Source organism: Crocodylus siamensis, chromosome 6 (genome assembly GCF_052110815.1).
Source record: "Crocodylus siamensis isolate JL-2025a chromosome 6, ASM5211081v1, whole genome shotgun sequence".
NCBI classification, from domain to species: Eukaryota; Metazoa; Chordata; order Crocodylia; family Crocodylidae; genus Crocodylus; species Crocodylus siamensis.
In genome coordinates, this window is record NC_143400.1 from 34,107,332 (window position 1) to 34,134,942 (window position 27,611).

The following is a 27,611-nucleotide window of genomic DNA, read 5'->3' on the forward strand; positions in this document are numbered from 1 at the left end:
ATTTGGCAGACTCCTTTATGCATTATATCCCGACAAGAAGGTCAGGAGAAAATGGTTGGGGAACAGAACTCCGGGGGCACTGGTAGCATCAGCCTTTGTTTTAGCAGAGCTAAGAAAGCCAACGTTCATGATTGTTGCACCACTATTTCCAAAGTACAGTCACTAATTGGAACCATCTCTGCCCTCAACAAATCAGCGTACACTGCAGGCCATTTACTGGAACCTACTGGAGAGCTGTGACTCTGAAATCAGGTCCAGTTTTTCATCTGCTAGTTTGGGCTAGCTAGGATCTCATCAGCCACTGCTCCAGAAGGCAAAGACTACAGGTACCTAGCAATTCAACACAATTCTGCCCTAAACTTTCCAAGTAACATCTTTCACTGTCATCCGTGTAAAGACTTCCATGCCATTTGCCAGATTCACTAATGAGCATCTGCTGCAGGGACAATTCATGAATGGCATTTGGGTCACCAAAAGGCTCCACTTAAGAAGTTTCATGTAAGGTTTGACTTTAAAAAAAAAAATCACTTCAAAGATGCAAATTACAAGTATTTTTTTAAAACTTGCCAGGGTTTATTACCTCATCATACACAGAAATGACTCTTCATGAATTGTATTCCAAGGGTGGATGGTAGCTATATGACATCTCCCCTTCACAGTGCATTGTACAGAATCACCAAGTAGGCAAATCATAGTGAAAAACAAGAGTGCAGTATGTGAAAGGACACTACAGTTAGAAAGTGGATTTTTACCCAAATGCCCTGAAAAATCTTGTCCAAATGCCTCACTTATAACTGTTCCATGATGACATTCAAATCTTTCCTCTGCACTGTTCAAAAGCTCCCAAATGTGTTCCTTATAATTTTCCTCCATATTAGACACCAGAGTGAAACAGTGTGAAATCACATTCACTTTAGTCACCATATTAATCTGGCTGTCTGTATGATCTCTTCCACCAATGGTTCAACATTATGACAGAGTGCACCAAAGACACAGAAGAATACACAACCAGTATGGCTAAGGTTAAGAAGCAGAAAATACACACAAATATAGTGGTCCGCAAACCTCATGTCTTGTTCTTGCTGTGTGCTGCAATGCCTTTGTAACTCAAAACTTGATAAGTATTCTAGTTATTGGAAAAGTCACTGTAGCTCCAAGTGGTCTCTAAAGATTCGGCCTGGTGTGGAGAAATCTGTTCCACACAAAGGGGTTCTGTCCTGCTGCTAAGAAGTGTGCAGACACCCCAGAGCCTGGCACAACAAAACCACTTCATTTGGCAATGTCAGGATTCCAGAGCCCTCTGTACATTCATTGGTCTGGAACAACGGACTCAGAATTCAGAACTGATGAGTCAATCCTCTCTTCATTCCTCCACAGCCAAATTGTCATTTGTTGGCCTCTTAAAAAAAAAAAGAAGTCAGAATTTATTGCTTTTTATTATCAACAGTAGTCAGGAGGAAGGACAGACAGGTGAACAAAACCAGAATTCTCTGGGCTGTCAAAAGCAAGCCTCACGTTGTTCACTTCACAATCCCTTTCTTTCCAGTTTTTCCAGGATGGCCTGGATTCTGTGGACAGCCTCTTTCCTGGCTTGTCGAACACTGTCCCGGCCACCTGTCTCGATGGAATCCAGCTCCAGCAGCTCCTTGGTCAGCATCTCTTCCAGCAGCCGAAAAGCCTTGTCTGTCTTTCTGCCTACAAATTCATCCACCTCTTGCTCCAACTGCTCAACCTCCTCCATAACTCGCATAATGCGCTGAATCCCTGGCTGAACACTCAGGCAGTTTGAAGAAGGCTGGTCACTTGCTTTAAAACCTGCATCCTGGGTCACAGCAGCTTTCCTAGGTACATTGTCATACATTTGGGGCTGTGCGCTATATTGCACCTTGGGGTTTGGAGAGGGTTGTTTGGGGTGGAAGGGGGTTGGCTTGTGATCATTCATTGTCCCAGAGTGCTGGTGATTGGCTTCTGCAAAGTAGCTGTGCTGGTTTGTTCCTTGCTCTGGTTTGTCATAAGCATCCTAAATCAGAAACAGAGGTGTTTTTAGTTTGGTCCCCTTGACATCAGCGTGTATCCCATGTTCTACATCTAGGAGGGCATGCAAGCAGCCCAACAGGAGCTGGGAGGCCCAGGCTGCTGAAAGAAGGTGTGCATGGTGGCAGGGCAAAAAAGGTTCAGGCAGGGAAGTTACCCAGGATGAGGGTTGTAGTTTGAGACTGTCACGCACCGTGACATCATAATATGCCATGTCCTAGTAACTGACATGCAGGTGGCCTTACACGAGTGCTGCTGCCCAGATGCACCTCCAGAAAGGAATGCTTGGGCAGTGAGCTGGTGCTCAAAACTTGCACCTACCTAAGAACTAAACTCCAGCCAGAAAAACAAGCAGTTTGCAGAAGGCTGCATCTGTAGGACAACAGCGTAAAAAGCTCTGAAACATTTTGTAGTGCGGCCAGGTCAGGATCACACTTGCTACAGATCTTTGAAGACAGTGTGTGTGAAAGGATTCTAGTACCTTTCCTCTGGTCAGTGCCGATGCATTTGCGTCTCAGGTAGGGTAGAGGGCAATTTTATAACGGATATTAGATAAAAAAAGAAATCTGAGTCCTAGTAATTAGAACTCCACCTCGGGACCCGGCTGGCAGGTTTTGCCAGCACTACCACAGCTTTTGTGGGGCTGATTTCAAGGCCTCTCATGGTTGGCCAGAGTGCGGGAGTGGAGTAATGAACTGAGTGCGTGCACTGTCCAGGAGTTATTTCCCCAGCACTGTATTTTTTAGCAAAGTCTCTACTAGAGCATACTGATGCCTAGAAACGTGCTTGGGAGGGAACACAGAAGCATCCAGACAGGAACAGATCAGCTGCATCTCCCCTACTTTCCAGAATCAGATGCTTCAGAGATAGTGCAAGAACCCCCTGTACAAGAGACATGTGAGATAATCCATAGTCCAGGAAGATTTGATTCTAATCCTTGCTAGATACTGTTCTAAGACTCAATCTCTGATGTCTGATATCAGCTTCAATACCCTTAATTTCCAGCATTAAAGTGGAACTCTCAATATCTATAAAGGATACCCAAGTTATGTATCCAGAGGGAAATATTTGCAAGAGTTCATAGGATTGCATTACCTTGTTGCTCCCCACTACAAACCATTTCCTTTAAAAGGTAGAGGGATTTCAAATAAATGAGATACCAGTGTTTCAGAGATAGCACAGTCTAGTGCTCTGACTGCAAATCTGGAACTAGATGATATATCCTGGCTTTGTCAGGCTGCCCCTGTGGCAGGTCACAACAAATCCCCCATGCAGTGCCTGTAGTTTAAAGCAAGATGCAAGGGCAAACACTGCTTTATTCCCAAGTGTGATCTCTTTGTCTGGCACAGGTGGGAACTGGAGGCACTGGAGAAGTGGCATGCCTTGACTCTGTGAAGGGAATGCTTGCATTGTTACCTGTGTGACAGATCTAGGACCAACACTAGTAGGCTCCCTAGCCTTGAGACCATAAACCTTTACCTTTGTCTCTTGAACTGGAGGGTGTGGAGCAGGAACTCCGTTGCCCGGCCAGGATGGATGCGACTCAGAGACATACGGGTTCCCGTGTGTTGTTGAAGCAGCTGACCAGCCATAACGCGGTTGCATCCCATAGACTCCTGAAGGAGCCCACAACTCCTCCTGGGGTCTTGGCTGCGACGGGGGGCCCTGCGGTGGAATCCCCGGACTAGCATCGCCATATGAGTAGTGTGGGACAGCCATGCCTGGCGTCTGCAGGGAGGAGAACAGACTACCTCTGAAATCACATCCACTCAGCCAGCAGTAATCCATACCAAGGTGCTCCTTGTTAGGAACAGCATGGTTGGATTGGCTGTCCTGGCTCTGCTGGGTCAGCCCTTCTACTCTAGCTCTACAAAAAGGAGGTGTTATGCATTTCAGACAGGGAGGGCTTCTTGGGACATTCATGCAGTGGAGTTGTTGTCTAAGCCAGCCTGGTACAAACAGATCAAACTGCTGGATAGTTCACCAGAGACAAAGTGCCTTCGACCTTCTATTAGATGGAAATGCCTATCAGGACTGCAGACTTGAACGCAGGACTTTGGTCTCCCCAAAGCAGCAGCTATAAGTGGATGGGTAGGACCTGCATAAGTCCTTTATCACCCTCCCTGGTACCCGGTTGACTGGTCAACTACTTTCTCTACTTCAGGGGAGAGAAACAGCTTTTGCTAATCCTTAACTTTTGCTCCTGTCCCAGCCTGCTGTTGGACTCTGCTTGCTAACCCTGACATTGACTTTGGCTCCCCAGTACTGGCTCTAATGCTCTGGTCCTCCAATCTGGTAACCCCAATCCCCAACAGGTACCTGACAATAGCGAGAAGCAGGAACTGTGGAGTCTGTTCCTTGAGCTCGGGGATTAGCAGCTGGTAGCTGGAGAGGCAAGCTGCACTTTGCAGTGTGCTTGCTAGGCTTTGGTTGAGGAAGACTGTAGTCAGCACCACCAAGTACCTGGCTGTGAGCTTTGCCCACCCCAGGTACGCATCCAGAGGAAGCACCCATTGTTGTCTGTGTTCTGGCTTCCTTACCTGTGGTGGGGAATACCCTGGGACATGCCTCCTGAGAGAGGAGCTTTCTGCTGTGCAGTCTGCTGCGGGGTAGTTCCAGTGAGAAGCTGGTGATGGAGACCTGTACATGCCTGGAGATTCTGCAGGGTAAGGGGGCTGTGGGGGCCCAGACGAGTAGTAAGTGTTTGATTGTGCCAAACTGGGATAGTGTGCAGGAGCCGAGGGGTAATGGGTGCCATAGCCTCCATTTGTGTAGGGAGAATCCAGCCCCTGAAAAGCAATCAGAGAAGGTATTAAGAACCTGGACTGGCTCTGGGCTCCTAGGTCTGAGAGTACAGAAGCAGAATGGCTTGGACAGCAGTAAGAACAGCATTTTAATTTTTACAAGTCAAGAAATAATGTATCCAACCCAATGTGGTTGCTAAGGGACAGTTGCATGCATCTACTTCCTCACTTGGGGAATTCAGATCTTACTGTGCAAGTAAGGGTGAAAATTTTGCACTGGAAAAATGGTGGGATAGAAAGAACCAGGACAGGCTGTTAGCAAAGGAGTGCCTGTGACCATATTACAGATCTAGAAACTGATGCCTCTTCCTTTGAGGAGATGACTATCAAGCCTTATGGAGACTGTGATCAGAGGCTCTCAAATATTGTGCAAATGTGAAGCCTCCCAAAGCCCTATCAGGTAGGACAGCAGTGTTTCCCTCTCAGCCCACTCCTTCTGGCCCCTTGCTGGAATCCACCTCATCATCATTAGCCCTAGAGATTTGGGTTTTTCAGATCCAGTCTGGAGCTCTAGTAGCTCACTGGCCATTTAAAGCTTTTTGACTGCCTACAGCCTGTGGACAGAGGCTTCAAAGTCTGGAAGGTTCCTAGCAGCAGCACCAAAAGCTCTTCCTGGAGACACTGCGTGCCATCTTGGTCACCTGCCATGTACTCATGCAACAGTGGAGGTCAGTGACCCACTCCCAGGCCCTTGGCAACAGGGTGCAGGGGGGCAATTATACAGCATACAGAACGTAGTGACATCAGCCTGAGCTGAGCAGAGGGCTCCATGTGTCAGAAAGGCTGCTGTTACTGTCTGTAGCAGTTCAGGTCTCTGAGGGACGTACCCAAATTTGCTAGTTGGTTTTGTCTCCTCAAGTCCAGAGCCCTGTCTTTAGGCAGGGCCGGGATGTGACAGTGACAGGGTCTTACCTAGGAACGTGTTAATGTGAAACATTTTAAATTCAGGATTCTGAATAAATGAAACCTAGCATTAGCAACAATTTATCATGAAACAGGCAAGCAACTTGCATATAGTAAGAACCTCTCAGCATAAGTTATACTGGCCCCTCAATTAGTGTCCAGCCCAAAACATTAAATACAATGAGGGTCCCACTGATCTCCTCCCATCCTTCCTATTTGGTTTCTGCTCCTTGTGAGCCCTCTGCCTGGGTCCTAAGACTTTCATACAGGACCTCCTGTCCCCAAAGACCTCTAGCTGTGTGGACCTCTGGCCTGCTGGCCCAGCTCTTGGTCACATGCTCCCATCACAGACCCCTTGGTTTCCGGAAAGTCAAGCCTACTTTTTCACTAAATATGGAAAAGAAATGTCTCCTGAAAGGCTCGGGCAGTTTTGAAATCTTTGAGAACTGTGTGGCAATGAAGCTGATCGCAAATTTCATTTGGCCTACATATGATTCAGCATCATGGGCCACTGTCTGCAAGGGAAGTCTAGGGGAGATGGGATGGTTGCTCCAAGTGGTAGAATACAAGACTGCCACAGTGAAACGCCTGGGTCACTTGGGTATGGAAATCAGGCAGGATTGAGGGGTCTGCCACCGCTTTGCTCTGGACTTCAGACAAGTCACAGTTCCCTTCCATCCTGTAAAACAAACAAAAAAAAAGCCTGCCTCAAGCTCTATGAAAGAAGAGCATGATATAGATGGTGAGCATTACTTCAAAGCTGTGGCTCAGTCCAGGACTGTCCATAAGAACTGCACTGATACATAGATCTGATATCGGATCAGTACCCATATAAAGACAACTGGCTATATCAGAAATCAGCCTGATGCAGCCAATAATTTGGCCAACAAATGCTCGTGCGTGCGCACAGCCGCAGTGCAGCACTCAGGCAGCGAGGAGCAGAGCTGTGTGCAGCTGGTAAGTCTGTTGTGGCGGAAGGGGATGTGGGAGGGAATGAGCATTGTGTGTGGGGGGGTAACAGATCAACATCCCCCATGGTGAGGGATGGGGCAGGGACAAGTGCTGCCCAGCCAGGGCGGGGCAGGGCATGGGACGGAGCTGCGGCTCCCAGGGCGCGGAGGAGGTGGCTCCCACCGCTGCTTGCACCCCAGGAGGGCATGGGGGGGCAAGCGCTCCCAGATCTGTGTGGGGCGGACAGGCTGCAGCTGCAGGCTGGAACCAGGGCTGAGCCGGGCTCTTCTTGGCAGGGGCTGGGGCTCAAGGTGGGAGCTTTGAAGGGGGCTGCAGCCACCACAGATTTTGCTGTACTCCTACTTCCAACCCCGCTGCAGCCCTACCTCCCCTGGTGCATGGGTGGAGGCAGGGCGTTGAGTCAGGTCTGTGGCAGTGGTGCTGGGAGCAGGGCTACGGTGAAATTTGGGGTGGCTGCAGCACCCTCCCTGACCCCAACCCCTGCCAAGAATAGCTCAGCTCTAGCCCGCAGCTGCAGCCTGCCCTCCCCACGCAGATTCAAGGGCACATGCCCCCCTCCTTCCCAAATGCCCTCCTGGGGTGCAAGCAGTGGCAGGAGCCACGCCCCCCCGCCCAGGAGCTGCAGCTCTGCCCTGTGCCTCACCCCACCCCACCCCAGCTGATCAGCACCTACCCCCTCCATCATTGTGGAGGGGCGCTGATTTGCCCTACCATGCCTCTTCCCTCCCCTCCCACCACAATGGACTTACCAGCTGAATACAGCTGTATCAGAAATGGGATCAGTATTGGTCAATATGTCTCCTTAAAAAATCAGCTATCGGTATCAGCCCAAAAAATCTGTGTCATGCACCTCTACTGTCTGAAGTTTTTATAGGACATATTTTTTGGGGAAAAGTGTCCTTCCTGCTGTGTCTGTACACAGCTTCCTCCAAGCGAAGCACCCCCACAACAGCACAGGAGAAACCTGACAAAGCAGGGGCATCTACACCAGATGCTACTGCACAGTCATTACTGCACATTTATTTAGTACTTTTATAAGCAAGTGCTAAAATAATGCGCAGCAATCTGAGTTACTGCACAGTAGTGGCAAATGCCTTTTTTGTGACGCTACTTCACAGTAGTGTTGTGTCACTGTTTTTGCCATGTGACACTACAATGCAGCAATATTGCAGTCAGTGTCTCGTGTAGATGTGGCCAACGAGTTATGGAACCAGAACATACAAAGTACTGTGTTCTGCTGCTTCCCTTCCTCTGCAGACAGGGTGTCTCTTGGTTAATGTCTGCCCTCTACTGGGGATAGACCATTATTTATTTAGGCCCTAACCAATGTTGCTGATTCTTAGTTACTCTCTGTTGGTAATTTTGCTGGGCAGAGACTTTCCTGCTCCCATCTTTTGTTGTGTTAATCTCTCTGAAAAGGAGGAATTGACCAGGTCTAGTCCTCCCATGCTAGTTTCCCAGCCCCAGGCCTTGCCTGAAGAACCCTGCTCATTTGGCTGTAAAGTACCTGGCAGTGGGGACCATGGTGTGTTACCTGACATGTGTTCCCTGAGGGTTTGTCATCCTTAGGCCTACTAAGTAGCTCCTTCAGTTCTCAGGGCAATGAGAATCCTAGGTTCAGCCACAACTTTTCAAACTATGCTTTTCTTGTTTAACTGTTTTGAAGTAAGAAATGTCTACAAAACATAGCAAGGCTCTGGATGGAATTGGGAAAAAAATTCCACAATTTGTCCTTGCTGCTGACTCCCCTCTCTTTTTCTACTCTGCTACTTTAAAAAAAAAAAAAAAGAGGTGGAGTGGGAAGAGGAAAAGTAGGGAAAAACAATGGAGGAAAACCCAAAATATCATTATGCAGCTTAATGGGAGAAGATGAATTAACCAAAGGTGTTCCTTTTCAGAACCAGCGATTTTTTCTCTCCAAGAATATATTGACTTTGCTTAGTAATGAATGTCCATATGCCAATGCTGCTGTTTACAATCAAGATGTGTTATACATACTGTAGGAGCATCCTAGGTTCGCTGGGAGGGGCACCGCGCACATGTGGAAAACCCCTGCATTAGTGCTCACAGTAATTTCCAAATAGCAGCCGGCCTCTGTGGGCCCCATAGCTCAAGCTGTTTTTCTTATGTGGCTTGCATCTGCTAAACTAAGTGTCTAAAATGCTGCTTCCCCAGTCACGAAGAATGCTTTCGCTGTTTATGTGCATAAGAATGCTCTAATACTGCCAGGGAAGCAATGTGGTCACAATCATTCTTTAAAATAGATACCAAGAACTTGGGAGTGCTTGGAGGAGAGCTCCCAACACAGCTGTAGTGGAAAATGGTGCTGAGAGGAGCAAATAAGCCCCAGCACAGTGTGTACTACAGCAGCCTACGCAATGAGAATTCACTGCTGTGGCTCAAGCGTTAAATGTGAGCATGAAACCCCTGAGCCAGCGTTGGTCCTTTCACTAGGAAGTGCCGTTTAGCTACTGTTTGGAGCACTAGGAAAAGAAAATGCCAGATTGCTCTGGCATGTAAAAAAGTTTTCCACGCAGGTCCCCACTATGCTGGGAAAGCTCTTGCTTGGGTGAAGATGGATGCTAGTTTCTTCAGGAGACAGGATAAAAAAACCCAGAAGATACACCCCAGTGTTGGGGGAAAACGAAGAATTCCAGTCATCAGGTCTAGGCAAGAAGCCAATGATATTATCCATGGGCTTTGAGGGAAAAGCAGCGGAGTACTTCAAAGGACTGCTCTAGTATCAAGCAGCAAAGGTATTTCCCTGCTTGGAGCCTCATGCTGACATCACAATTTCTAGGGCAACCCAAAGAGCACAGCAGGGACTGGGACCTGGATTCTGTCCCATTTCCAGGACTGACTCACTGCACAGCCTTTGGCAAGTCACTACAACGCCCTGCCCCAGCATTTATGAGCAAGGGCTCATAAAACACAATTAATATCTTAGTATAGGTGCTATGAGACAACTAATTGCTTTAACTGTATTCAGAGCATTTGAGTATCCTTGGCTGAAGGCCATTGGCAGGGTCTGGCATTATTCATGGGCCACTGATGTAAAAAATAATTACTCCAATTACCGTTAGTTCACTGGCAATGGGACATGGTGCTTCGTGCAGAGCATCTAGAAGTAGCCAGCACCAGCAGGCAAGGGGATTCAGACAGAGTTTCAAGCATGGCTGGTGCAGGTGTTTCAAGTTTCAGCTTCCAGCTGACACTCAGTATAATGCTGTGGCATCTGGGAAGTAGCATTTCCTGAGGCCAATGCAGCACGGAGGAAACGGCAGAAGTCCCCAGGGCTTGGCTAAGTTTGCCATGTAAGCCCTGCATTTCTAAAATGGCTGGTCCCTTTGTTCTGGAGGAAACCAGCCCAGAGTCTTCCAGCTCAAACTCCCACCCAACCAGACAAATTCCTCCACTTCACAGGAAACAAGATGGGAAGCTCTGTTGCCCAACTGTACCTGGCCTTGTAACTCGGCTCCAGCTGGAAAGGGACTTGGGTAGGGAGCTCTGGACTGGGCCGTGGAGTTCCAGTAGCCAGAGGTGTATCCAGGATAAGGTGGCTGCTCCTAAAGGTGGGGTGGGAAAAGGAGGTCAGAAAAGCACTAGCAGAAGATTACTTACCCTCTCAATACAGGGGAGAGAACTCACTGCAACACATGCTGGAAAGCTGCAAAGGAAGCATGTGCATGATAATCGACTGCACACTATATCTGTAGCATGCCATAGCAAGGAAGGGCCTGAAAACATACTACAGCCTCAAAACTATTATGAAATGCTACTCCACTCCATATTTATAGACCTTCTCCAAGTTTCTCGCCTCTCCAGGCTGGCTGCCAGATTCACAATTCCTCCTTTGCCCATGCTGAGGCGGCACTGCAAAAAGGAGGCATTTTCCAGCGACTGTTGAAAGGAAAAAGCTGGTGCAAGGGCATCAGTCAAAGCGTGGCACAGCAGCCTCAATGTGCCAATTGATTCAAAGCAGGCTCCCAAGCATGGAAATTGCAAAAGAAATGCTTAATCAAACTGCACTATAGGCTGAAGGACCTGGGAACATAGCAGCAATTAAGCTCGACTAACTCTCAGCACAGCTCTTCTCTTCAGTGGCAGCTCAATGGCTAGCTGTCCCTGTCATCCTGGAATGGAAATATCTCAGGACTGGGGCATACACGTTGCCCTTCAATAACTGGGGTTTAGCGGCCAACTGACCGCATGCCTGTTTTTCTGCCATTATATCAGCAATGCAATCCCAGGATAACCACTCAGACACGTGCTGCAACGTGCTCAGGTAAACCATTAGTACTTCTTAACCTGGGGCAACGGACATGGACGTCTGAATCGCTGCACTTTGTCCTGGGAGAAAACAGTCCGCCCTAGGACAACTGTGATGTCCATTTACAACCAAAGCGTCCTTTCTGTCGGAGCTGAAAAGCATCCGGATGAAGGGAAGGGCATCAAACCTGCATGCAGGCATACGCTGTTGGACTAACGCAGAGACACCCAGGCTATTCCTCTAAGAATTTCTCAGAAAACAGTAACATTTGTCACGTGACTCGTATGCATATTTTTTTCCAGCGTGGAATAACTTTTCAGTAAATACGGTAATTCTTGAGCCTCTAAATACGGTAATTCCCTATTTTCGACCTGGCGCCGCGAGGGGCCGGCTCTGCCCGCACCCAGGCAGCTACGAGCCCCTCACTCCCCCCCAGGCCTCCCCGCAGCCCCGTACCTGCGCGGGCCGCTCCCAACCGCCCCCACCAGCCCAGGCGGCGGGTCGGGGCTGCGGGCCGCCGCGCGGCTCCATGCGCCAGGGTGCGGCGGGCGGCGGCTCCTGCAGCAGGCGCCGCAGGGCCGACATGAGCGGCGCCGCACCCGGCCCGCGGCCCGCGGCCAATCAGCGACACCACCGCCTCACGGCCGCCCCCGGGCCTCGACCTCTCACGGGCCGCCTCCCCCCTCAGCCAATCAGCGACGCCGTTCCCTCACGGCCGCCCCCGCCCCCCCAAACCGCGACCTCCTCCTCAGCCAATCAGCGGCGCCGTTTGCGACCCTCCCCCCCATCCTGGGCCGCGCTCCTCATCCAATCAGCGGCGCCGGCACCGCTCAACCCTCTTCGCCCCGAACTCCTTCCCGTCATCCCCTGCCAATCGCTAAGTCTCGTTCCTGTCCAACAGAGCGGCCAATCAGCGGGGCGGCTGTCCACTCCGTATCCCGCCTCCTGCATGTCATAGCCAATCGTTTTGCCGGGGCCCGTGCGTCGCTGCCCGCTTCTGCCAATCAGGCTCGGGGCGAGGTGGGGCCGGCAGTGCGTAAAGCGGCCCGGTGAGGCGGCGGTGGTGGCGCCTGCTGTGCGGGTGGGTGGGGTGGGAGCAAAGCAGGATGAACTACATGCCGGGCACTGCCAGTCTCATCCAGGATATCGACAGTGAGTGGCGACGATGGCTTACAACTAGTCCGCCGGGGGGCCCGAGCAAAGCACACCGGGCGGGCCTGTGACGGGGCCCGAGGAGCCGGTGGATTATGTCCTGTGAAACTGCCCCCCCACGGACCCCTTCCCTCCCTCTCCCCTTCCCCCCCCCGTGCCCTCCCACCCCAGCTGACTTCTGAGTTGCGCGCAGCTCTCCCTGCCACTGGGCTGTCCACTTTTCCCCTTGGCTGCTGCTATTTCTTGCAGCCTTGTCTCCCTCCATCTGTATTGCAGATATAGCCTGTGCCGTGTATAGGAGACCTGTGGGGATCCAGTGCTTCAGAGATATTCCACCCCTTCCTGTTCTCTTCACCTTTTTAAAATCTCATTATTTTCTTTTAACTCTTGCATAAAGCAAAGCTCCTCCTCAGTTTGCCTGCCTGGTGCTGGCAGCCTGGTGGCCTGATTTGCAGCTCCTGAACTTTCCTAGCAGTTCCAGGTGCTCAGGCTTTGTGACTATGAGGCCCTTGAGATGGAGGCAAGTACCTGGTCCCTGAGGTCCTGCAGCAGCAGTGAGGAGCACAAGTTCACGTGGCACTCTGGGAAAGCTTTCTTGTCCACTTATTCCTTGAATACAGTGCATGTGTTGTTGATTATGATAATTGTTGCCTTGCATGTAACTGCTGACCTAGCTTTTGATGTCTTCCAGAAAAGCACTTGGTCCTGCTCCGTGATGGTAGAACGCTGATAGGATACTTAAGAAGCATAGACCAGTTTGGTAGGTGACAGCATGGTCTTGGTCTAAGCCCTCTACTTCCTTACGAGTTCTCCCTAATTTTGTTACCAGCAAATGTACTGTGCACACCTGGCCCAGTGCAAGCCAGCATTTTATGGGTAATTGATTAGGAATTGACTTTTGGCATGTGATGGGGAGAAGCATTGTGACTTCCCTAAGCAGTGGGAAGTGATGCACCTGGGGAGGAAAAACTGGCACCATACCTACAGGTTGGGGAACTCCCTTCTTGTCAGTACAGAGGCGGAAAAGGATCTTGGAGTCGTCATTGATGCCAAGATGAACATGGGCCGGCAGTGTGGGGATGCAGTCAGGAAGGCCAACCGCACCTTGTCATGCATCCACAGATGCATCTCGAGCAGGTCCAAGGAGGTGATCCTCCGCCTCTATGCGGCACTGGTCAGGCCACAGCTGGAGTACTGTGTCCAGTTCTGGGCGCCGCACTTCAGGAGGGATGTGGGCAACTTGGAGAGGGTCCAGAGGAGGCCACTCGCATTATCAGGGGGCAGCAGGGAAGGCCTTATGAGGAGAGGCTACAGGACCTGAACCTGTTCAGCCTCCAGAAGAGAAGGCTGAGGGGGATCTAGTGGCCTGTTACAAAGTAGTCGGAGGGGATCAGCAGGCACTAGGGCAGTCCCTGTTCCCCCGAGCACTGTCAGGAGTGACCAGGAATAACGGTCACAAGCTGGCAGAGGGTAGATTTAGGCTAGATGTCAGGAGGCGCTACTTCACGGTCAGGGCGGCTAGGATCTGGAACCAACTTCCAAGAGAAGTGGTGCTGGCTCCTACCCTGGGGGTCATTAAGAGGAGTTAGATGTACACCTTGCTGGGGTCAAATGACCCCAGTACTCTTGGATTGGGCTAGATGATCTACTCTGGTCCGTTCCGACCCTAGAAACTATGAAACTTGTTAGAATTGCATTTGCATGATAGGATTCATGCAGCCTTGCAGAAAGCAGGGAGTGCTCTTTAGAAGTGGGTGTTGTTCCCCACATAGCTGTTTTTGACAGAAGTTGGTGTCAGAGGGTGGAGTACAGAGTGCTACAAAGAAAAGAGGAGTTCTCCCCTTAAGTGCATGTCCTTCATCTCCTGCTGCATGCTTAGACACTTCCTGATGCTCTGGTTTGGTAGTTGGCCATCCAGACTTCACTCCAAAGATGTGTTTTTATTTTATTTTATTTTTCTATTTGGAGTTCACTGGCTCTGGAATCCTCCAGTTCAGCTTTTCAGATAAAATAGCAGTTGTCATTTTGGCATTTTTTTACATCACCACAAGAGGGAGCCACATGCCTGGTAAAGAGTGCTCCATAATGAATGGTGAAGGTGGCATGGAGCCAAGTGGCCCAGGTAGTTTGAATGCTGGTAAAAGTAGCCACTAAGTGATGCACCTGAAGTCCTCAGGAAGGGCAGAACAGCTTACATGGGGGGGCACTAGACTTTCTGGTTGTGGGGGAGAAGTTTTATAACTTCAGTACCCTGATTATGGCGTAACTTTAATCCAGAGGTGTATGTATAGGATACATTTTGAGAAGTGGCTTGTGAACTCTGGCCTTTGGTCCAGCTGACACCAGACTTTCAGCTGTGTATAAACTCTTTCCCCATTGTAATACGGAGCATTCAAACCCAGCTCCTTCATGAAGGCTTGTGTTTTTGGCTTCTAGCTGAGCTCCCACAGTCCAGCTTTTTGAATCGGACACCTAGGCTTGCATCACCCTCCAGATAGTGCTGCTTCTCAGTGTGCTCTGGGATGAATCAAAGCAGAGCTGGGGTGTTCACATTCATCTTGGGGCACAGTTCATTGCCCATTGCACAGAGCCCTGTTTCCCTGTTGACTAAGATGGGAGCAAAACCAAACCTGTAGCTCCTGTCCTACATCTGGTAATGTGACTTGGCAAACCTTGGATCCCATGGGGCACATAAGAGGCCCCACTGGGTGTGACTCTATCTCCATCTAGCCCAGTGTTCTGTATCTCAGTGGCAGAGGGTAGATGCAAAGAGAAGGTACATTTATTATGCAGGGCCAATGCAAAATCCAGTGTAGTCCCTTCCCCTCCTCCCTTGGAGCTTCCAGCACTCAGAGGTCTGGCAAGTGCTAGTTGAGGCTGCACCCCTGACAATGCTATTTAATGCTGACTAATAGACCTGTCCTGCATGGATTTGTCTGATCTGTTCTGGAATGATTGCTTCACCAAGTCTGGGCAGAGGGTGTTGCTCATTAGCATAAAGAGCAGGATGAGCGCTTCAGTACAAGTTCAGCAAAAGAGCTATGTTGCCCATTAAAGAGGCAGTGACTTACCTGTCAAGTGCAAACTTGCTTCTTACAGTTATTTCCTGTTTCATTGGCTTCCTGTGTGATCTCGTGGAGTGTAACAAATGTGCCATGAGCAGAAGCAAGCATTGTTATTCTACATGTGCTGGTCAGGAGCAGCATTGCCTGCTTCCCAGATTCTAAGCAATCTGGGCTTAAAAAAAACAACACCGACTCTGGTGAGTGGTGTGAATCAGCGGCCTGTACCTTGTTTGCATTTTTCTTGTCATTTGAAAACTAGCACTTTTAATATTCTTATTGAGGTAATTTTCCCTTTGAATTCACACAGAGAGCAGCTTCTGGCTTTATTTGAGAGAAACTGGTTTACAATTAAGGTGCGGCACTGATAGCAGGTGTTTATTTCTGCAGGTCTTATATATCCGAAGACAAAAAAGTGCTTAAGAACAGTGTGGAGGTGCTCTTGCTGTCCATGGCTTGCGAGAGCTTTTTTTGGAAATCTAGCCTGTGTGTCTTCCTCTTCTGGCTTTATTCTCTCTGTTTGGCAATGCTCATCTCCTTCCTTATTCCATGAGTGTCCAGGGAAACCCTCCTAACAGTATGGGACAACTGGACTGTGGCCTTAATGGCTGTTTGAAGACACAGGGAAGGCCATGTTTTTGAAGGGCTGATACAAACACTGATGTCAAACTCTGCAGGAGTCAGTCACCATAAATATAAACATATTTTATGTTCTGATTATCTCTGAAGCTGACAGGTGAGTTTCATATCCTAGGATAAGCATAGCTGCAATGGGAGACCTCCTAATCACTCGTGGCCTGTAACAAACAGTGTTGATCAATAGGCAGATAATGCCTCTGACCTCTGGGGCTGGGGTACTGCGTTGCTGCAGTGAAACTTCTGAAACCCAGAGCAGAACCGTTTGAACCAGTGGAGCTTTCTGTAAAAGGTAATGTTAAACCTGGAGTCCCACTACTGTCCCTCCCAGATATAGTGTAGTGGAGAAGCACCAGACTGTTAGGCATGCCAGTTCCTGGCTGCCACTTCCCCTCGCTGATGTACAGCACCCAGTATGGTGTGGCTGGGGTTGGTATATACTTCTGTTATACTAAGAGGTGCATGTAAGTGGTGGATGAAACTGCTCTTCTGGCTGGAGTGAGAAGCCTTGAGGCATGGAGGTGGCTTTGCCAGGTGTGGGTAGCCCTTGCTTTTTAGGACTGCAGCCCCCACTTGCTAGTGCAGACAAGACCTCCTCTCACATTAGAAAGCAAAATAACGTGTGCATCTTCTTTCTCTCTGCAGCCAATTTAGTGTTACACCAGACTGTGGAGCGCATCCACGTGGGCAAGAAGTATGGGGATATTCCACGTGGCATCTTTGTTGTGAGAGGAGAGAATGTCGTTCTCCTGGGGGAAATAGTACGTAAGCATCTCTTGCTTGTCTGTGGCTTGTTCTTTGGCTTGCAGCACTGACTTGGTGGCAGCTTAGACATGATCTCTGCCTCTTACAGCTCAGGGCTGTAGTTGCTCTGAGAAGCATTACCAGCAAGTATGTTATTGGAGCTGGGTTTCACAAGCAGAAGACATTGGGTGAATCCCTTCCACACTTGGGGAAGCACAGAGCTGGCCCAAGTCTCTGTTGTGAAATGCCATTACGCACATACTGAGCCAAGCCCAGGGGAATTGGGTAACGCTCTGGCTCAGCTCTTGGCACGGGGCTGTAAGCAAGAGGTGCTGACCCTGTGACTGATCACCTGTCTGTAATATCCTTAGAACTCTGCCAGTCTATCCTTTTAAATATGTTTTGCAAGACCACATTTTATCCCAGCACTTCAGAGCACTGGAGAAATCTGTCATTCAATCCCACCCACTCAGCAGTAGCTGTGAGTAGTGTTGCGCTAAGCAAGTCGCACTGCACAAAGATGGAGTATAGTTGGGGGTGGGGGTTCCTCCTCCCGCATTCTGAGACATAACCCAATGCAGCATTTTCAGTGTTGAGAAATGAGTGAACCTCCACTCTCATATTGAACCGGATATGGTTTAAGCTAAACAGGAGGAGGGGGAGGAGTGGGGATATAGCCCTCTTGCTTGCAAGTACCCCTCGAATATGTGCAGTTGTCTGAGTGGATCTCCAGAACTGGGATGTTTTAGATTGATATCAGGTTGTGGTTGTGTTGGAGGACAATACAGTAGGTTCATTATGAAACTGCTAAGGACCAATTAAAAAGCAAACTCAGTGATTTCAATATGTGCATTGGATCAGTCCCTGCTTCCCAACAGTGATGCGCCTGTTGAGTGAAAGGAGAGTTCTTTCTCTGTAATGAGCTGACTCCCTCCCTTTTGGTATCGTCTTCCCTGGCCCTCTGACTGGAATGATGGTGTGAGCCAGGGAACAGGGTGGTGGACAGCATGATGGTACCTCCTTGCACATCTGGCTTGGTCTGGACACACTTGGGTTGCTGGAAACCCGAAGCGTACTTGATGCTGATGGAGGTAGGGGATAGGTATGCTGCATAGTTTAGTTTTTTCACATGTTCTTTTCTCAAGTATTTTCAAATATCAGAATTTTCCAAATGAAGGACAATATTGTAACTGGAGTCATGGATCCAATAGTTGAGTCTGGGGCACAGGGATAATGTGGTGGTATGGGCAAATTAATAAATTTGTTGAGTTAAAGTTGTAGCGGGGAGGAGGAGCTTCACACCAGCTCTTCCATGATGAATCAAAGTTTGTTTATTTAGTCTGTTTCTCTTTGGAGTCCACTGGCCCAAATGAGTTCACGCTTTTTGTGGGATAAGAGTGGGCACCTTTTAAACTGTTTCTGTAGAGCAGCTGATGTACACTTAGTCTTCCCCCCACTTGTAATTCAGTGCTGGTTTTCTGACTTTTCCAAGGCCAGGTGTCTGTCCAGACCAGGAGGGAGAACTCAATTGTTCCTGGCTTCCAGGTCTGTTAGACCATGTGGCCTCTTGTTAAGGGCTGGCTGTATGTCAAATGGAGAGTGGTAGCATGTATGGGTATTGATAGCCTTAAGGAAAGGTTGAAGCCACTGACCTAAGTTTCCTTTGACCATTAGGCTGAGCTGGACCTCCTAGTACTCTTCCATCTTCCCTTAAGTCCTCCTGTGCTCCTGCCCAGTATAGGAAATTCCAGGAGGCTCACAAATGGTCACACATGGCTGTGCATGTGGCTGAATCTCCAGATGTTTGATTTCACCTGTCTGGATTGTCCCTTGGACAGCAGGGCCTTGGGTCCTGGTGTGAGTTCCCTCTTAGCAATGCTAGCTAACCAGTGTTTCTCTTGCAGGACCTGGAGAAGGAAAGTGACACTCCTTTGCAGCAGGTTTCAATAGAAGAGATCCTGGAGGAACAGCGGGTGGAACAGCAGGCCAAGCACGAGTCAGAGAAGTTGAAAGTGCAGGCACTGAAGGAACGGGGCCTTTCCATCCCACGGGCAGATACCCTTGATGAGTATTAGGTGTTGTGCCCTTTGGACAGTCCCCATAACTCGGAGCAAGCAGAGTGTTTTGTGTGCACATGGGGCCCTTGCAGCTCTGCTTTGAAAGTCGGCTCTTCATTTTGAGCATGTGTTTTCTGTTGCTCAGAAGCTGGTTAAAAACGCCTTTGTTTTGTAATCCTTATTTCTGAAGAACAGACATTCAGGTGCTGACAAAGCTGTGTGCTCTGGAGGGCTTGAGAGCACATGTTCAGTGAAACCTGGTGTTTTGTGTTTTTGTTTTATTCTGTTTATCTGTGACTTGAGAGTATCTGCTCCGCAACATGTAAATAAAACCTGGATCGTGATAATACAGCTGACAGTGTCCCTGGCCTCGGAATTGACTGTGGTCATGTCTCTCTGGATTTCTCCCTGCTGAGGTGCTACAGGATATGCTAGGGAAGGCAATGGAACTAGGGCAGCTTGGAGCGTGCTTCCTATCAATGACAAGCTTAGTTGAGGGGTGGGATTAAGCATCTTTTATCAGCAGGAAGCTACTGCCTCACAACTTTTAAAGTCCGTATTTCCAGAAGGAGGAGCAGGAGTCGGCATTCTCAACCCTCGAGTCAATGTTTGGTAGCAGCTTTGGCAGATCTAACCTTTCTGCATCACTGCCTTGTTGGAAAAGTGACTTTAAAGATGGTGCCTGTTGTGGTAACTTTTCCATTCCCAAGTCCTGCAGTGCTCTTGTGAACACAAGCCATTCCTCTTCCATTGAACTGAGTCTTGCAGCACTTGACTCAATCTGTTGGCTTTGTCTGCTAAGTCTGCCGGGCCCAACTCCATCTTGCCTGACCTTTACAATGTGCACCAACTGCTTTGCTTCTTTCATTCTGAGTGTTAATGGTGATCCCTGCAGTCTCTCTTAGTTTTGCTTAGATGGCTCAATTGGCAAAGAGCTGAATGGCAGGGAGGTACCCATTTGTTTGCTGGATTTGGGATATTCTCAGCATTGAAGCACTGCAGTCAAAGTACCTCTTAACCTTTCTATGCCACATGGCAAAACACCTAGACTACCAAGTTGCAGGCAGCTGCCGGACTTCTGAAGCCTCTTCCCATTGATCTCCTTTGCAAGGAAGACTGCTTCCATGTAGATGAAAGGAAGGGCCCCCGGGGAGGCTTGTGCATCCTTCCTCCAGGGGGAGCTATAGATGCATGCCTCTGTGCCACTGTCAATTGCTGGGACCCAGAGTAGTAATTGTAAGGTTTATCTTTGGCAGCAGTATGGGTAGGAAATATGCTCCTGCCCCATCTTTCTGGCTGTCTGCAGGGAACAGGACAGTGGGTTATTATTTACAACTGTAAATGTGTGGTGCAACCATCAGTGAAAGCTGTATAGCCAACATGAGTGCACAGACTCCCATAAGAGGATTTCATGGTCCTGTGTTAAGGTTGGGGCCTGGAAGCAGGGTCGAAGCTGGCTGCAAATGTGCCTCGTCTTCCAGGGCTAGGGACTGAACCTTCCCACAGTGCCCAGTGTTCAGACACTGCAGTGACAGATGACCTTCTCTTACAGAGAGAGAGTGCCTGAACCACTAGGTTATTAGTGCTGCCTTATGGAAGTTAGTGCTGTGAGGAGTAAAATCATCAGTGACCTGCTTGCATTGAAATTGCATTTGCTTAAGTCATTTCACTGTTTCTGAAACGAGTCTGTCACTTTTTTTGAAAAGGAACCGAATTGCTTTATCATGGCCATCTTGGAACTTCTACGGTACTCGGAAGGTCACGGTGTACCACAACTATGTACTGCAGATGAACTGAGCAGGGACTACATTAATTACAAGCCACACTTAATGGAAAGAAGTTCTTCCAGACTCAGAGACTCTGAGAGTCCGGCAGCCTAATCAGTTTGGCAATGTGTAAAGTTCCAGTAATTGGAAAAATCTGGAAGGAGGAAACAGCTTTGTGTTTTTGTTGGGCCTAACCACCTTTTTGTTGCTGTTTTGGGCCTAACCAGTTGAAAGAAGTTTGCTTTGAGTAGGAATAGGGCAGCTTCCGCTATAGAGAAGGGTGCTGGCTCCTGTTTTGCATCTAGTCCTGGAACCACAGGCCATGTTAGACTGAGGGGAGGAGGAAGTTTAAGAAAAAGAAGATGGTTGGTACATTTCTTAGTAATAAGTGCATTTAGGTTACTAATGGTGATAATTGTCTCAAGCTCTTTAGCTACTGTTCGCATTTGTCACCTTGGTCAACAAAAACATCCAGGAAGCTGCTTCCACTTGTGTGTTTTCTATTGCTGCTGTAACCTGTTGGGAACTGGTGTTACACAAGTAGCCATGTTGTTGGCAACATCTGCTGTGGAAATGGGTGTCTGTCTTTTTGGTGTAGGTAAGTTTTATTGCCTCTGCTGAAACCACCAGGCTGGTACAACCTCGCTTGCATGGAAACGTGTGCTCCAGTAACGTGCCTTTTTTTCTTTTTTTCTGTACATAGCAAACAAGCTAAACTAAGTGTGTTCAACCCAGGAGCTGGGGGAGGGGTGGGGGAAGAGAGTCAAAATGATAGCATTGCATTCACTTAATTGTGCAGCTTGAGGTAACTGACAAATCTTTGTCAATTGGGCATTAGATTTTATATGCTTTTATACAGCCCTTAAGTTGCAAATCTCCCTTCCATTTCTCAGAAAAGGCTGCTGGCATGTGGGGGAAGTGTGGCTTTGAGTAGTAGCTGGGTTTGTGGCTGATAAAACAGCACAAGAGGATATAGAACAGCTGGTGCATGAGACTAAGGCAACTGGGCAGTCCAGCAATTGCATTTAACAGCCCCACCCCATATGCATGTTAATTGAATTCACACCCATGCCCATGTGAGGAAATCTTGTAGGAGCTTAGATCCAAGTTTTGAAATGAGCTGTTTGCAAACAAATAAATAAATGCACCACTTCCTGTGCTGGCTCTGCGGGCACCAGTCTACCTAGATGAAGTCCCCTGTTTGTAGAGGAGGTGGACAGATGAGAGCAGGTCTTTTCAAATGTAAGTCCCTCCTTTCCTACAGACCTGCTCTGTCTGCCTACTCCCTCTGCAGTCCAGGCTATTTAGGTGGCACTGAAACAGACTGAGCAGGGCTTGGCTTTGTTTCTATTCCTCCTGCTGGACTTGTCAGTAGGGTGGCTGTCATAGAGGACATTCTGGTTTTTTACTACTCTGTCCTGTATTGGTATGAAACCGGATGCCGTTATGTCCTAAAGGCGTCTCATTTCACATCCATAGAGGACAACTGGACTGTCCTCTATGATGGCCACCCTACCTGTTGGCACACTCAAGCCAGCTCTCTGCCTCTGAGTTTGTGGGAGCTGCTGAGGTTCCAGCCAGTGGTGGCAGGGCCCTGCAGGGTACTCTGTATTGCCTGGGGGGTGACGAGCCAGTGTTGGGAGCGAAACAAGCAACCTCCTAAAACCTAGGCTGAGATTGAGGAAGACCCAGTTGGGGGTGGAATACTAGGCAGAAGCAGCTTTTTCTAGGCTGGGAGCATGAGAAGCGGGCAGGTGTGGTCAGTCCATCTAAACCTACACACAGCCCTCTTCTTTCTATGGGGAATACATCTAAGAGCAGTCTTCCTCTGTTAGGGCTGTGCTCTTTGCTGTTGGCACACCTGCTTCTGCTCAAAGGGCAAGTGTAACAATGTTGCACAGTGTCCTGTGCAAACATTCATTGGAGGGAGCGTATTTGACTGTCCAATACTCCTCCCAGGCCAGCAGGGAGAGCAGGTCCTATGCCTGGTAGGGTTGCTGACTCTCCTTGAATCTATTCTGGGTGGTTTCATCACCTGCTGTAATGACTTGACACCAGGAAGACAAATGTCCATGATGATTCCATTGAAAAAAAATCCCCTGGCCTACTATGTAAATCAGGTTCAACATTTAACATTTCTTTCTTTCAATGGATGGCCTAGTGTTTATCTCCTGGGTGACTCTCAGCAGCCTCCTGGAGGCTTATTTTTATGTCGTGGACACTCCAAGTCAATCCCCGAGCCTGGTCTCGTGAGGCCGGGAGCAGAGGCAGCAGCAATGCGCAGGGCGAGCACGGATGCACCCGGGCAGGGTGCAGGACTACGTTACCCAGCGTGCACCCGGGCAGGTGTCGTGGAGTGGGGGGGCTTACATAACTCGGAATGCGTTTGCCCGCGTGGCCCCGCCCCGCGTGACGTCACAGTGGAGCCCCGCCCCCATGGAACGCGGTGTAGCCAGTCGGCTGCAGACTGCTACAATCCCTTCCATCCCATGCGATTTCCTGCTGCTGCCGCGGCTGGGGCCGGGGGGCGCGCAGGGCACGAGCCGCTGCCTGCCCCCTCGCGCGGAGCTGGCCACTGAGCCCAGGCCGGGGACCGGGTCTCCCCCCTCCTCCTTCTCCTCCCCCTCCCCGGGGCATGGTGTGGCGGGGCGGGGGGTTTGTTCCAGCGTTGCTGCCCCCCTCCCCCGCAGGCTCAGCCCAGGAGGGGCTGCCCCCGAGCCGGAGAGCCGGATCCGCGCGCGCGGCGCGGCTGGGGAGGGGGCGGCGCGGAGGTGCCCGGGCTGCGATCGTCCTTCTAGGAAGGCTCCTGCCCGCTGCTGAGGGTCGTGCGCCGGATCCGGGCCTCGCTGACTCCTCCAGAAGAAGGGAGATTTATCGCGTGTGCGCGCGTGTGGTGCTGCGTTTGGATTCGGGCTTTTCCTCCGCTGGGCTCGAGGAAGCGGCTGCTCCTTCCTCTTCCCCTGCCCTCTTGCTCCACATCCACGAATCTGGATCACTATGGAGCTGGAGAATATCGTGGCTAACACCGTCCTGCTGAAAGCCCGGGAAGGTAAGGGAGCAACTTGAGATGTGGATTTACCCAAAGAGCCTGGTTTGCCACTTAGGACCTGGGGGCGTTTTGTGCGGAGGCGGGTGTGGGGTGAGCAGGGCAGACCCCGAGCTGGGGGCGGGGGCGAGGCATCTGCTGCTTGGCCGCTGGTCCCCGGCTCCTCTATAGCGAGTGGGGGCAAGTGGTGTCCTGCTCCCTGTGTGTGGGCAGGGTGGGGATTGCAAGCGTGAAATGCATCTGTAGGCAACAGTTCTGGAAACTGGCAAGTGGGTTTGCTTAATAGCGCCACTGGATGTTTGAGAACAACAATCCTCGGTGCTTATAGCTTCGTCTGCTGTATGTCCTCTGGAATTTTCATCTGCCAAATCACCGTCGGTGGAGCAAATGTGCTCAACCTTGGCTCCTGCTTTTTTTTTTTTTTCTTTCAAATAAAAGTTTTATTTTTCCCAGTCATGGCCCTGGGGGTGGAAATTTCACGTTCCCCTGCATGGCGGAGCTGCAATGTAATTTACATGTGTGAGCTCAGCATTCGGCTTTTGCTCTTTCTTTGGACAGGAAGCGTGACATTCATGTTTGCTTCTCAGCCTCCATGCAAAATCCTGACACGCAGGGGCTAGAGATTGAGGTGTAAAATTAGCATGTGTTGACTCTGTGGCCACAAGGAGACAATTCTGCGTGGGGGAAGGGAGCCCTGAGACTGCATTACATTATTCCTGCCACTTCACTGATATTTCGGAGATCACCTGTTTTGTGAGATGTGGTCTAATCGACATGTAGATTTTAATCGCGTTGCATGTGCTTGGGTAGAGTAGTCCTGCTACTGACCCGGCATGGCCTGCTGTATCTGATGTGCCAGTTTTGTACAGACGTTCTGGCTTGGCTCCATTGTGTTTGCGGGGCATAAGTGCAATAGGAGATAGGATCTTTGTATTTTCACTTGTAATGTCACAACCATGCTTTTGCATTACTTACTACTCAAGCCTTCATATAAACAGGTGGCTGGTTGCTTGAGTGCAGCGAATACCAGCAAAGAGAGGAACTTGGGAGTGCTAGCGGATGCTACAAACCCTTTAGATCAACAGGCGAATTTTCAAGTGTCCAAGTGCCTTGGGCACAAAGTCCCATTTTCTGACTTTGACTGAGACTGTACTTGGAAGGCTTTGCTGATGTCATTACCTTGGTATAAAAGCACTTTTTGTGTGGCTGCAGCATATACCGGCAGAGCTGTATTGTTGCCAGCTTATTCCAATGTCTTCCTGAGCAAAATAAGCTTCATGAAGAAAATAGTCATTTTACCACTTAATTGCACCTACATGAGGGGGCTTCAGCCAGCACAGCTGTCGCTCACAGCTTCCCACCCTGGTGCAGTGGAGCTGTGTTGGCAGGTTGGTCATGAGCAGCCTCAGCCTCAGAGGTGCTGAGATCCATTTTAAAAACGGAGCTGAGGTTCCTGAGTGCTTTTGAAAACTCCACTCTTTGTTTCTGACGCTTTGTAGCTGGGGAGCAAGTGGCCCCAGTGCTCTGGGTGATGGACTGTGCCAGAGGGAAGGTGGAGAAGCCAAGTGCTTTAAAAATTACCCTTTACAACCACTGAACTGTTCTTTAGGGAGAAAGTTCCTTCCCAAAACCTTTGCTGTAAGTGACAGCAGTGCAGGGAGGTTGTCACACAAATGCTGCTTGCTCTCAGTCCTCTTTTTGGGTGAGCCTGGGGACAGGGGAACTTTCCTGGTTCTCTTCCTACCCAACATGGGCCTGTTCTGTGCATGAGCCTTGTGCACAGAGAGGCACTTGGGCCCTATTCCACTTGTGGCAATGGGATTTTCATGATCTGCCTAGCTCCTCTGATGGCTTCTCCTCCAGGTCCATCTCCAGTAGAAGCTGGACTAAGCTTGCTGGGTCAACTGATGCCAGAGGAAAGTGGCTCCTGGCTTGTCCTGACTGAAGTCCTGTTTGAGCCAGGATAAAGTGGAGGGGTGGAGGCTTTCTCTTCTTATCTGAGGAATCCTCTGGCTTAGGAGGTGAACCGCCAGGCATGGAGGTGTACTTTCAAAGGATTAGCCTCAGGATGTGCTTTTAATAGGTGAAAGAGCTGTGATGAGAGCTCAGGCAGGCGTGTTTAATTTCAATACAAAATTGTTCTCCCCACATTGTTCTCTGGCTTAGCTTCAGACTTGATCGTCCATCTGTGCTTTTCCCCCTAATTTGCCATGGTGGGTAGGTAGGAGCGGACAGTGGAGTTGTGTGTACCTTCAAGTTCCCAGGCTTGCAAGGCTGGGAACGGTCAGGAATAATTGGCATGGATGAGCTGCTGCTGCCACTGCTCCATGTTAGAGCAGCAAACCATCCCTGCCATTCAGGGCAGGTTCAGCGTCTGGGAGCTAGCCCCTCGCAGTGAGAGTTCAGTGCCATTATGGTTCGAGCTTTGTGCATACCCTAGATTGTGACCTTGGACAATGGTCCTTGGGCCAAGACTATCTACATTGCCTTAGGGGGCTTTGGTTGCAAAATATCTATGTAATATCTGGGGTCACAGAATATCTGTGTGCCATGTGCAGCTTGACAAGTGATCTGAGGTGGGCCTGACCTCAGGCCTAGCATTGCTGCTTGGAGCCACAACAGTGGGAAAGGGGCAACTTATTTCTCTTGGTATTCATTAAATGAAGCAAAGACTGTCTGTTGCTGGTCTTCAGAGGCCCAGCTCTCTGCTTTGCCCATCACCTAAATATACCCTTTGCATGGCTGGTTGGGAACCAGCGTGGCTGCACGTTGCCGGTGTCATGACATTGTTGTGGGCAGGTTCTCCTGATACTCAGACTCACCCCAGCTTTTGGGGAGTCCCATGCTTGTGGAATAATTCAAGTGAGCTTCAGCATTGGGTGGGCAGCTGGTTCTGTAGTGATGGCCGGTGCAGTGGTTGGTTCTCCTTATTCAGTATGGTTCCTGTCCCTTGCACCTCAGACCAGCGTGTCTTCTGGAAACGCATGCTGTAGAGACTGGTTTATAAGTGTCCTTCCCTCCCCTACAGGTGGAGAGTTAGCCTTTAAGTTCCTGATGCAAGCACCATCATTGTTGTCTCTGGGCTCTTGTGCCTCTTTGAAGTGCTATGTGTTGATAAGTTTCCTATAGGGGGGACTTTACAAAGGGCACAGCTCCGTAAGGTGTCCACAGTTATGAGCCAGGCCCCTGTTAACATCTTGTGGTTATGCCAGACGTGTGTCCGTATAGCTGGCCCCTGCCAGACACCTGACTAAGCTGTTTCAATGCTGGCTGCAGCTTGGAGCCACCTGGCTTGTCTGCTAGAGGGTTGCCCTGGGGCACCTGTGTGGGAGGTTGATGTGGAAGGTGCGATGGGGCTGACCCAACAGGTGGTTGAGAAGATGGGCCTGTGCAGAAGCAGGAGTTGCTGTAAGCAGTTCAGGATCTGCCTCCTTACTGTGTACTTGAGTTGCAGACAGATGCCCTTTGGCATGTGCCAGTAGCAGATAAGCAGCCCAGAGGCATTTGGTCCTGAGCTGTGAAATGTGTGGAAAGGTCAGTCCAGGTGTGAGCCAGTGCAGAGTGGGATAGCAGCTGGAGGACCAGATGAGGTAGAGGAGTCTCACTGGCATAAGGCTGTGTCCACACCAGCCCTTATGTCCTGCTGCCTTTGAGTGAGGTTGTGTTACCAAATGGCTTAATGATGAAGTGCAAGATAAAAGCATGCCCAAAGAGCCCAGTTGTATGTGGATATGCAGCAGCTTCTGCCCAGGAAATGGTCCCATTCTTCCTACATCACCGCCCTTGGAGCTTAGCTACAACCAGGTTAGCCAGAGCTGAATTACACCTGCTTCATCTAGATGAGAGCTTTAGAAAGCATTAACTGGGTGGAGCTGGGTAGCACATTGGCACACTGCACCTTCCAGTCCTGGGCCAAACAAGGCACTGCTACCAAAGAAGTGCACATGTGACTTCCCTTGTGTGACACAGACCACATAAAAGAAAGCCGTTTCCTTCCCCCCAAGTCATCTGGATGTACGCACCTGTGCTCCAGGGGCCCAAAGACAATGTCCCTGCATGTCCTCTGGGGTGGTGAAGCTTCCTGGCTCTGCTTCCAGCACGTTGCAGCTCCACTGACTGCACCTTAAGTGTAACTTGCTTCTACGTGGTAGAGAAAGACAACCCC

The 27,611-nt window shown here is 49.7% G+C and overlaps 3 protein-coding genes across 3 annotated transcripts in view; 2 read left to right on the forward strand and 1 right to left on the reverse strand.

The window, feature by feature from the left end:
• Positions 1–1,417: 1,417 nt before the first annotated feature.
• On the reverse strand, positions 1,418–11,646 carry BAG4 (BAG cochaperone 4). The gene is made up of 5 exons (XM_090051003.1): positions 11,440–11,646; positions 10,172–10,279; positions 4,575–4,823; positions 3,514–3,762; positions 1,418–2,020 (listed from the first exon to the last, which is right to left on the reverse strand). Exons 1-5 carry the CDS (start codon positions 11,566–11,568, stop codon positions 1,526–1,528), a joined length of 1,230 nt encoding a protein of 409 aa, XP_089907129.1. The 5' UTR covers positions 11,569–11,646; the 3' UTR covers positions 1,418–1,525.
• Positions 11,647–12,003: 357 nt separating this feature from the next.
• LSM1 (LSM1 homolog, mRNA degradation associated) lies at positions 12,004–18,985 on the forward strand. Its single transcript, XM_090051203.1, has 4 exons — positions 12,004–12,135; positions 12,827–12,895; positions 16,479–16,594; positions 18,482–18,985. Exons 1-4 carry the CDS (start codon positions 12,090–12,092, stop codon positions 18,650–18,652), a joined length of 402 nt encoding a protein of 133 aa, XP_089907329.1. The 5' UTR covers positions 12,004–12,089; the 3' UTR covers positions 18,653–18,985.
• A 3,828-nt stretch (positions 18,986–22,813) lies between these two features.
• Positions 22,814–27,611, forward strand: part of LOC149862283 (G protein-coupled receptor kinase 5-like) — a 38,892-nt gene continuing 34,094 nt past the window's right edge. The window contains exon 1 of the mRNA XM_090051202.1: positions 22,814–23,449. Coding sequence (XP_089907328.1) covers positions 23,398–23,449 — 52 coding nt within the window. The 5' untranslated portion in view covers positions 22,814–23,397. The remainder of the gene's footprint in view (positions 23,450–27,611) is intronic.